At 39.5% G+C, this 12,158-nt stretch overlaps 1 protein-coding gene across 5 annotated transcripts in view; it reads right to left on the reverse strand.

The window, feature by feature from the left end:
• The window catches only part of LOC140191404 (protein TANC2-like), a 745,351-nt gene that overhangs the window by 314,855 nt on the left and 418,338 nt on the right, over positions 1-12,158 (reverse strand). For 4 of the 5 annotated variants that reach the window (XM_072248798.1, XM_072248797.1, XM_072248800.1 and 1 more), the window contains one exon: positions 4,376-4,486. The exons of the other annotated variant lie outside the window; for it this stretch is intronic. In XM_072248798.1, coding sequence (XP_072104899.1) covers positions 4,376-4,486 — 111 coding nt within the window. The remainder of the gene's footprint in view (positions 1-4,375; positions 4,487-12,158) is intronic. 5 annotated transcript variants of the gene reach the window in all.

A 12,158-nucleotide genomic window follows, 5' to 3' on the forward strand; every position in this document is an offset into this window, starting at 1 on the left:
AGATTGGAAAATTGAAAATGTCACACCACTCTTTAAGAAGGAAAAGAGGTAGAAGAAAGGAAACTATAGGCCAGTTAGTCTGACCTATAGTTATTAAGGATGAGGTCTCAAGGTACCTGGAGGCACAAGATAAAATAGGCCATAGTCAGCATGGTCTCCTCAAGGGGAAATCTTGCCTGACAAATTTGTTGGAATTCTTTGAAGAAGTAACAAGCAGGATAGATGAACGAGTATCAGTTTATGTTGTGCAATTGGATTTTCAGAAGACTTTTTGACATGGTGCCACACAAGGCTACTTTACAAGCTCCAAGCCCATGGTATTACAGGAAAGATTCTAGTATGGCTGACTGGCAGGAGCCTTTTCTGGTTGGCTGCTGGTGTTCCACAGACCCCTGTGTTAGGACCAAACTCTTTTTTTACATGGAGAGGCAGTTAGTTTTGAGACTACAGAAGGTCTTAGACAGATTTTGGAAAATGGGCAAAGAAATGGCAGATGAAATACCGCTTCAGAATAGAGGGACATCCTTTCAGAACAGAGATGAGGAGGAATTTCTTCAGTCAGAGAGTGGTGGTTCTGTGGAGTTCTTTGCCTCAGACATCTGTGGAGGCCAAGTCTTTATGTATATTTAAGGCAGTGGTTGATAGATTCTTGATTGGTTGGGGCACGAAGAGATAAAGGGAGAAGGTAGGAGATTGGGGCTGAGAGGAAAATTGGATCAGCCATGATGAAATGGCAGCGCAGACTCAATGGGCCAAACAGTCTAATTCTGCTCCTATATTTTATGGTCTTATGGTAAAGCTGTGATGAGTTCTGGAGCACATTGGCCTTTGCAAAACCTGAACTGGGCATGGTTGGGTGGAATGTCAGTGAGTAAATGCTGCTTGATTAAACAGTTAATGACACCATCCATCACTTTCTTGATGATTAAGTACAGGCACTAAGGGCAATAATTAGTCACTTTAGATTGTTTTTTGTGTATATGAAATACAGGCTATCACTAGGCTCTGTACACCTGTTATGGACACTGTTGTGCTTTTAATACTTAAGTAATATTTGTGTAATATTGTGAATATATTTTTTGATTAAGCATGCTTGTTTGTTTAAATAATTCATTATGGGTTATGTATAAAAATACATGAATTGCATACATCATCACGCTACCACGTGATACATGAGTGCCTCGCTTAAAATAAACACAAAGTTAAATTCACATTTCAGGCTCTCGTCTTCCTTTGAATTACTTTAACATTTTGAAGTTGCAAAATATAACGGGCTCCCCATACATGAGTAAGTTTTAAATTCAAAAATCTGTTGTACGTACATATGCTTGTTCCTCTAAACAATAGAACTAGTTTCCTCTCTCTACCTTTAGTAATTGTTCATTCACATCAGTCTTGTGTGCTTTTGATGCAATTCATTGCAATGCTGTGGAGGTATGAAGATCTACTGAGCAGGTTTTGTCTATTTTCTGACACATGGACAAATCCTGTGCTCTCAGATGTTTCTTGATCACATATAATTAATTGAATTAGCTGAAGGCTGGCTACTGTCATGGTTTGGCAGTTTGGGGGGAACATGGTCATGAATACTTTATCCTGGTCTCTGATACTCACATTCTGGGCCCCATCATCACTGAGGATGAGGATATTCTTGGAGTCTTCTCCACCTGTTACCTAATTTACTTTCCACCATCATTTACCATAAGATAAAGGAAAACTTAAAGCTTTGATCAAATTAATTGGTTTTCCACTTGCTTTGCTTTACCTACTGCTTGCTGTTTAGTGTGCTCAGAGGCTGACATTTCTTTTTTCAGAATGTTTGGTGCTCCCAGTATTTACCCAAGATTGATCCCTTAGCTTGGCAGTTTCGAAGAGTAAGGGTTTTGGCTATTGATTGAGGTAAAATATGACAGTGGATCCAGAGCACATTATTATCATTATTATCTAGTTTTGAGCTGCCATTTACGTTCCATGTCCACCACATTCAGCAAGAGTATGTTGTCACACTACACAATGAGGAATGTGAATACTTTGCCTCCACAAAAACTGAGTTTTGCACTTCAACCAATGCTATTATGGATATACCTGCCATAGATGTATGGATGGAAAGGTCAGTCTGGTAGCTATGTCCTCCAGGACTTGGCCACTCTGATCAGTGATGATGCTACCACGCTGCTCTTGAAGATAGACAGTGAAGTTCCCCATCTACAGCACATCCTGTGCCCATGCTCCTTTCAGAGTTTCCTGCAACTGTTGGTTCAACATGGAAGAACACTCATTCATCAGCTGAGGTAATCAGATGGAATGCCCATTCACATCATGGGGGTGTGCGTCTCATTGAGGTCTTTGTGGACCACCCTTCCCGCAAATACATGAGTGTGCCAGTTGCAGAGAACACATCTAAGGATTATGATAGAAGATTGTGCCACATCATAAGGTGTGATTCTGCACATCTAACTGTGTCAGGCTGTTGCTCAATTAATCTGTGGGACAGCGTTTCAAACTCAGACCTGTCCCCAAAAATTTGTGAGCAAAACTTAGCAAGGTCAACTGGGCAGGAACAACGTTGCTGCATTCAGTTTGTTACCTAGACAAAGGCCAAGTTTATTGCTTCTCTGTTTAAATGGAGGAGTGATGTTACAACTAACTGACTGGCCTGTCCAATTCAGAAGGCGTTTAAAGTCAACCACATGGAATCGCATGAAATTGTGACTTCACCTACCCACACAAAAAGTGCTGGCCTCTCCATTCTCTTATAAATTCACTTATGTACGAGAAGTAGTCGAGATATTGGAGCAGAAATTCAGTTTTGATTGAAAGTACTAAAAACCCATGAGATTATCATCTGCCATCTGTACTGAGCACATTTGATTCCACTGGTCAACAGATTTTCTGTTATATACACAGTAAATATAATTCCAATCATAAAGCATTTTCCATTTAAAGCTTGTAAATAGAATTTAAATATTCTTAATATGTCTTAACTAGAATCATAGATTAAGCTTAACTGCTCAATACAAATATAAGGAAAGTGCATCATCTATTAAACAGTAACATTTACCAAGCACAGAACATGGGATACTTCCCAACCTCCTGTTTTCCACATGTTTAAGATTTTCAGTGATAGGTGGCTAGTGTAGTGTCTGCAAACACTACATCATCCACCACACTGCCTCAGGGGCTTGCCAGTGAGACAAAGAAATAGGCAAATACAAGATATAGCACAAACCTAACGTTCATACAGAAGATTTCATAATCTCAGTAATGTTCGTAAATTACCAGAGACTTCAAGTCAAATCTAGCATGCTCCCAAGAATGATACTAACTGTAGGATCGCAACACTTTAAGGGGGGGGGGGGGTGTTTGCAGGAGGGGGTGGGGGTTATTTACAAGAGCTGCACTGACCAACTCCTGCAAACATTGCAGATTAGAACTGACAAATGCCTCAGAATTTCTCCAGCCTGGGAATGATCCATAACTGTAAATCCCAAAGAGGGAGAGAAATACTTTTAATAAAAATCTATGCATGAGGCAGAGATGGAAGACAGTGCTGGAAAAAAATACAATCACTAAGTACAGAATTCCTCTCAAGCAAATGCAGTCCACGAGGTAACATGGAAGCTAGCAAACATAATCTGCAATTAGACATCTCGTACAGAATCACAAGATTCTGTTTGTGGATCCCACATTTCCAACAGCATTTCTGCACAGGATATTCTACAAGGTATTTTAGAAATAACAAACTACTGCATGAAATAAACTGCGCACTGCAGTAAACGATGAAGAGTACACTTTTTATTTTGTTGAATTCCTTGGTTAAACATTTCTGTATCAAAGCTTTTTATTTGCTATTCAAAAATGTACTTGCAAAATATCTAATTTACCCAGGTCACAAAAAGAAATATGACTATTCTGCATGAATTTTCTGAGCTGAGCAAGCACTTTCCCCTCATAGAAAACAAAATGTATGCCTGAAGTATGATTAAACTATCCCACATGCACTACACCAGACCAGACCATTATCACAACAAGCATGCACAGAGATCAAACTGGTACTTTTACATTGCAATTCCTAGAAGTGACAACTCTAAACTAAGGCATTCTGAAACTAATTATATAAATGTACTATGCAATTAATAACAGATTCAACTTTCAGTTTAAAAAAAACAGTACTCTTGTCAGCAACATACTTCAATTCCTTCTTGTCCTCTCTCTATTGTTATACACTAAACATCATCCACTGCAAAGATTACTACAGCTCCACACATATCACAGATTTTGGCATTGTTTTTGAGAGACGTATGTACCAGCCTATCCAATAATATAACTATCAAATTTGCTAACTGGTGGAGAATTGAACCCTGTACATTCTTACCAGGGCAGAAAGTATCCAAGTCTGGCTTCTTGGCTGTGGTTCTGGTTGGGGAGCTGAGCTCCGACTCTGGGACTCGAGGGCTTTCCACAAACTTCGCCTTCCTCAGGGGGGCTGGGACAAGAGAGGAAGAGGGTCGTAAGTGAGGGGAACAGCAGGCAACAGATGGAAGCAGTTAACTAAACGGCCCACTGTGACGGAGGCGGATTGAATTACTTTATTTGTTGTGCTGCATGAAAGCAGCTGTACTAACCATCTACAACTGAAAGACAAGGTGTCTTGTTTTTCAATAAATACACTACATGTAAAACCACAATACACTAAACTAGTACAGACTTCTACCCATTCATCTCAGCTATCCTTAGTGAAAACTCCAACACACATTAAATAAATCACATTTAATTAAACTTGAAACTGCCAGGTGAAAGACATATTGTCAATCAGTACTACACACAGTTTAGCAGGTAAGTGACAAGATATTAAATAAATAAAATACAAGTGGTAGGCATAAGGCACACTATGGGTCAACTGCAATTCAAGCCACTACAAATTTTACATCCATTTAACAATCTGCCCAGAATGAATATGCGTAACCTTCAGAAACATGTCTAAAGGAATGCATTTCTACATACCTTGAGAAGGAAACATGTCCAAAGTCAGTTAGATTCGAGAAAAATAAACAAAGTATGTTGCTACTTTTCATTGATATATTTCCTTAAAAACATACTGACTTAAATACAAACCACTCCTTAAAATGGTATTTGTTATTTATTGTCTGTGATCTCACACAACACTAAATGCAGTCCACCTAATTCCATCAAACTACAAGTACCGCTAAGTACAGTCTTTGAGTATTTTGTTATTAGGATTTACACATAACACTACACAGCTTATACACACCATGGGTTATTTACAATGACTTAAAACTACCTAACATATTTGCGCAGTCTAATATATAAAAGCTGTCTCTTTAATATACATGCTCTTCCGGCTTTAATTACTTGAGTGCTTCTTTGCAATTTCTTTTCCATATCTTTTTATTAATCATAAACTTGATCTCACATCTTTTTCGAAATCTATTCTTAAATTGCATTTTTGATGTGTGCAGATGCAATATGAATGCCCTATAAGAGAGGAAAATAATATAAGTTATGCATTGCATTCCTCAATGGCTCATACTGGCATGCTAAAATAACAAAGATCGTTTATTCCTTTAATCTATGCTGGCACTCTGGAAGCAATTCAGATAATATCATTATTCTTCCTTATCCCAGTAGAACTGTGCTTTTTTTCCCACAAATATTGATCCTCTTTCTTTGAATCTTCTCTGCTCTCTAGAGTAAATACAACTGAATCTGCCTCAACTATCTATCCCAGATGTCAATTGCTGGCCAGCAAGGACATTATTCCTCAAATGACCTTCTATTGTACTGCCTTTCAATTTAAATCTGTGTCCACTGGTAATAATGGGAACTATTTTCATCTCTTCTATCTGAACTCCTCATTATTTAGAGCAGATTGACAGAAAACAATCTAAATATGTCCAGCTTCTTCTACAATTGCCCCTCTTTCCAGGAACCATTCCTGTACATAATTTCAGTATTTTCTCCCAAGTCCCTCACATCCCATAGGGCTGATCAGAATATTACAATCATCTGAGGCAGTATCTAGTAAAGTTTATTGTAATATTTTTCACTTTTGTATTTATGCCTCCATTATGAAGTCCATGATTATAAAAGCCTTAACTATTTTCTCAACCTGCATAGTAACATTCAAAGATCTATGCGCATAAACAAATGGGCTTCATGTTCCTGCATCCAACTTCGGAATTGAACCTTTTATTATTATATGTCCATACCTTGCACTTCCTGCACTTACCAGCTGTGGTCAATGATGGCCCCCACACACTCCTAATCAGACAAAATGCCAGACTAGCATTGTCGAGATTTATTTGTTAGGGATAAGTACTTGATCAAAAAATTCACCAGAATCAGAAAAGGCTCTACAGTGTAACATAAATACAAAAGAAAATGCATCTTCAAATAACATAATAATTATTTCTCTGTTAGTAGAAATTGCTGATCATAGGGAATTGCAGCAAACTGAAGTATTATACAATAATAGGCCAACCAATATTGCCATAATATTGTTCTCAATGTATCACACTATATGCTGAGAATATTATTATGATAATATTGGTCAGCTTGCTTTACAGTGTATCAGGCTGTAAGCATATATTGCATATATATGTAAGGATATATTGCTGTCCGTGTACCAGTGAGGCAATAGGCAGTCAATATTTAATCTGTTCCTTTCAATGCTCTATCCCAAACAGTACCAGAGAACACATTAGTGCCTGTTCTAAAACTACAAAATTTCACAGCTTTGTTGCATATAGTAAAAGGGAGGAAAGGGAATAAAACCACCAAAATACCAGCTTCACAATTCACAACCATATTAATGGTCAGAAAATAAGGATTTGATTTTAGTTACATAGCCCCTATAATTCTTCCCCTAAAAGCACATTTTCCATGTAAACATCAGAATGTAGTTTTAAAAAACAAAAAAAATTATACAAAGTGCCTCCCAGCAATAGGAAGTGCACCAATATTAAAGTGCAGTAGGCGTGAGATTCTCAAGCACATCAATCTAAGATGTGAAATGCTCCCCAAGGAGGGAGCCTCATGAGATTGAATCCACAAGGATGGCTTTATCTCCAGTTTGTTACAAAGAATGCTTTTAGAAGTGTCCAGGTGGGTTTACTGACCTCTGGACACATCATACAGACATTTCACTTACATTATTAGAAGAGAGTACATGCTCCAGCCTCCAATCTCCTAACACTTTAAGTAAGTCACAGATTGAATGCAGCTGACCTCAGTGTGACCCATGGTAGTGTGCAGCCAATATCTTAACTTGGTTCTGCCAGAGACGTACAATGTCCACTGTCTGTGGCCAGTAGCTGGAGTGTGACTGCACTTTGCATTTAATGCAATCACTCGAAGTCACATAGTTAAAGCATACACCAGTTTCCTGCTAATGAAAAGGCTTAATTTTGACCTCTGCACCATGTCCTTTGTTCAGGAATATAAAGGCTATATATAGTAGACTAAATTCCCAAGTATCTGCTGAACCATCAGTGTTAATTTAAAATTTTTATAACATGATGTTGGGCTAGAAACATCTCAGCATCTAAAAATATACAGTTAAACAGTGCTGCGATTTACATTTTTGTACAAGGAAACATGTAGGTTTAAATTAAAGTTCAGAGATCTTCATTAACCTATACATTGTACATACCCGAAAATGATCCTGCCTTAAATGACAAACCTGTAGTCTAAAGGAAGTTGACCATTATTTCACAGTACTGCTGGAAGTCACTGACAACTAAGACGCTCTCAGATGGCTGCACAAGCGATTTGAATATACAAGAAGCAAGCCTTCGATGTAATGACAGAGACCTTCAAATCTTTTGCAAGCCAAAGAGAAGTGCTTTAAACCAAGGGTTGTAGAAACTACCTCCGACTCTGTCATTGAGTGATGTACTGTTAGCTGGAGGTGGACAAAAACATGTAAAGAGTAAAGCATTGCAGATGTAGCCCTAAGGTCACAAAAATTGACTTAAACGTCTGGTCAGGACAGCACATATAAGCAAGTGTGGAGCACCAGCTCATCATCCATTGTCAACACCACGTGATACGTAGCTTCACTGTGATCACAAGGTGAAAATCCTTGGGTCAATATGTCACAAATCCACAGTTCCTTAATCCTCAGCCAGATTTTGGTATCCACATCAATCAACATCATTAGAACATCGAAGGTATAAGTCTCTTTGTTGGATACAAGGTCAGCATCTACAAATATCTATATGCTGCCTTTGAAAAAAGCCTGGTATAGTACACATTGGTCTGCAAATGTAGTGCTCCTAGGAGCATGAAGCAGTAAAGATAAATGAGCAGTTTCAAAGATTGATAAGGATCTTGTTGGCATAATCATATAGATGCACAAAGCCAAAGGCAAAGTTGCTACTATTCTTCCTCCATCACTGGAAGCTCCTAATCCACATGGTGGCAAGAACTTGTATTGTGCAAGTCCCTAATGTGCTTCCATCTACATGCAGAACCTGTGCAGTGTGAATTTCAAGAGAATCCCTAGGCTAGGAGAAACCCACTTATAGTGTATGTAGCAGGAACTCGTCTTGGCTGTCATCTTTTGGTATTTCTTTCTTACAATCCGGAAATAAAAAGCTTTACTCTCACAAATCCAAACTGTGGACTATATGACAATGAGAATATCTGCACGTACTGCAGGGCACTCCTGATTAACTTGGACAATAGAATGTCACCTCAAGGATCCTGATGACATTCAGCATTTGACTTTGGTGTATCATTGGCCTGCAACACAACCAGAAGCCCAGGGAAGTCATGACAGTAGTCCTCCTTTCCAGACAGCCAACATGGTGGCTCATTTACGATAGACAACTTGATCTGGTGAGGGTGTTTTCTGTCATCATCCTGGTAGCGGTGTATATTCCAACCCTAGCCAATGTCAGGCAGGCACTGGAGAAGCTGAACAGTGTAATCACAGTCACGAAACAGTGTAGCCTATTGCCTTCTCAATCATTGTGGGGAATTTCAACCAGGTCAGCTTGAAGAAGTCTCTGACCAATTACCAGCAACATATCACCCATGGAACCAGAGGAGCCAACATACTTGACCACTGTCGCACCAGCATCAAAAATGCTTTTTGTGCCATCCCATGCCTACACTTTGGCAAGTCCGATCACCTGGCTGTACTTATACATCCAGCGTACAGGCAGAGACTGATTACAGCTCAGCATTCAAAACAATTATACCTCAATACTAATCAACAAGCTCCAAAACCTGGGCCTCTGTACCTCCCTCTGCAACTGAATCGTTGACTTCTTCATCGGGAGACCACAGTCAATGCAGATCGAAAATAACATCTCCTCTTCACTGGCAATCAACACTAACTCACCTCAAGGATGCGTGCTTAATCCACCAATCTGTTCTCTCCATACCCATGACTGTGTACCCAGGCACCATCTATAGATTTGCCAATAACACAACTACTGTGGCAGAATTTCAGATGGTGATGAGGAGGTGTACAGGGGTGAGGATGATCAGCTGGTTGAGAGGTGTTGCAACAACAGCCTTGCATTCAACATCAGTAAGACCAAGGAATTAATTGTGGACTTCAGGAAGGGGAATTCAAATGGAACATACACCAGTCCTCATTGAGGGATCAGCAGTTGAAACGGAGAGCAGATTCAAGTTCCTGGATGTCAACATCTCTGAAGATCTATTCTGGGCCCAACATAGTGATGTAATTACAAAGAAGACATGGCAGAACCTATACTTCATTTGGAGTTTGAGGGGATTTGATATGTCACCAAAGACTCTTATTAGAAAAAGCTGCAGAGGGTTAGAAGTCAGCCAGCTCTGCCTTGGGCACTAACTTCTCCAGCATACAGGATTTCTTCAAAAGGCAATACAGGTTTCCCCCGCTATCCGAAGGTAGAGCGTTCCTGTGAAATGATTTGTAAGCCAGAATGTCGTAAAGTGAATAAGCAAATACCATTTATTAATATGGGAAAAATTTTTGAGCATTCCCAGACCCAAAATATAACCTACAAAATCATACCAAATAACACATAAAACCTAAAATAACAGTAACATACAGTAAAAGCAGGAATGATATGATAAATACACAGCCTATTTAAAGTAGAAATACTTTTCTGCAGCACTGTCTAGCGCAGCGAAAATATCGCGGAAGCGCTCTCGGCAGAAACACTCTCTCCAGTGACCTTTAAGCTATGAAGCTGCCAAATCATACCAAATAACACATAAAAATACACAGCCTATATAAAGTAGAAATAATGTATGTACAGTGTAGTTTCACTTACTGGAATCGGGAAGACTCCAATAAATTGCAGTTTTGTCACAGTTAAACACTTGCTTATACGAATAACCACCTTCTGTAATTATTTTCTTTAGTTCTGTTGGGAACTTTACGGCAGCTTCAGTATCAGCCGAAGCACTCTCTCCGGTAAACGTTAAACTATGAAGCTGCCCTCACCTCAGAAACTGATCAAACCACCCACGACTACCTTCAAATTCCACTTTCGCAACACTTTCATCACCATCGTCCAGTGCTTTCTGTTTCAGCTTATTAAAAAGACTGACTGATTTCTCCTTAAGTATAAGAAAACTTAATGGAACACCACGGTTTGTACACCCATCAATCCACTCAAGCAATAGACTTTCCATTTTATCCATCATTGGACGCCAACTAAGAGAGACCACTTTGCTACGAGCAGAACCAACAGTAACATCGGCAGCTTTCAGGATTCTTTCTCGGCATATAAATAGTGCGAATGGTGGACGCAGGCAAGTTCAACGCGCGGACAATGTCCTTACTTCGTTCACCACAATCGAAACTCTTAATTATTTCAGGTTTTACGCTAAGTGTAACATCCTTATGAGCTCTCTTAGGCTTTTCCGATACCTTAGAACTCATCTTGCTAACGGATGCACAAATAAATCGAGATAAAGCACGTGTTTAAGCAATGGCGGCTAGAATTCAGTTCCGGGGGAGGAGCTTAGCTGCTCGGGCGCACACTGCCTTTTTTCGTAACAGTAAAAACACCTTCTGTTAGCTAAAACAGGTAACTAATGTAGGTCTTTCGTAACAGCGGGGTGTCGTAAAGCGAACGTTTGGAAAACGGGGGCCACCTGTACCTCAAAAAGGCGGCATTTATCATAAGAACCCCCATCACACAGGACATACCCTCTTTTCATTGCTACTATCAAGGAGATGGTACAGGAGCCTGAAGACACCCACTCATTTTCTTCCTCTCTGTCATCAGATTCCTGAACAGACAACGAATCCTTGTACACCACCTCACTATTGTATTTGCTCTCTCTCTCTTTGAAGTATTTAATTTATAATATTTCTATATCTTATTGTAATGTATCAGTTTTAAAAATTATGTATTCACTGTACTGCTGCCACAAAACAAACAAATTTCATGACATATGCCAGTGATATTAAACCTGATTCTGAATCTAGCTGAGAGTGAAGTAGCCACAGGAGCACTTTGGATACATGGTATTGACCATGAGTACTTTCACCGCATGATCACAGAAAAGCTGCACATTACAAAATGACTCTCAGATGCAGCTTCCAGTTCACAAGAAGTATTATGTCCATAATGGTTCTACTCTCAACTCAACATGAAGGCGAAGAAACAGCTCGCCTTCAAGCAGAGAGCCCCAGTTATGATCATGGTGCAGCAGTGAGTTGCAAATAGGGGAATTTGTATTTGGCCAATATGGCTGTTGCCATCTAAAATAACATATAAATAGCTCAAGGTGATCCTGGACTTCATTGATGCAGAAAGAACAGTCCAGACATTGCTGATATTGTGGAGCTTTGGCTTGAGAAATAACTGTGGTATCTTTGTCACCATGAAGGAAAGCATTAGCCTCTACTTACCCCAATCCTAGGAGCACTAGAAGGGGTATAACTTCCTTCAGGGTCCCCTGGCAATTCCATGCCTTCAGGCCCTCTACATTTGCTAGTGGTTATGCTTCATGCCCACAGAGGCCATCACTTAAGCAACCATGACAAAATAGCAAGCTCAACACTCATCAACATACAGTATTTTGCAACAGTTACTGCTAAACTATTGAGGCCTCTGGAAGCATTAGAGATCAGCTGCACCAAACTCCCCAATAAAACAAAATGTGACTAATAATCGCAT

Source organism: Mobula birostris, chromosome X (genome assembly GCF_030028105.1).
Source record: "Mobula birostris isolate sMobBir1 chromosome X, sMobBir1.hap1, whole genome shotgun sequence".
Taxonomy (NCBI): Eukaryota; Metazoa; Chordata; class Chondrichthyes; order Myliobatiformes; family Myliobatidae; genus Mobula; species Mobula birostris.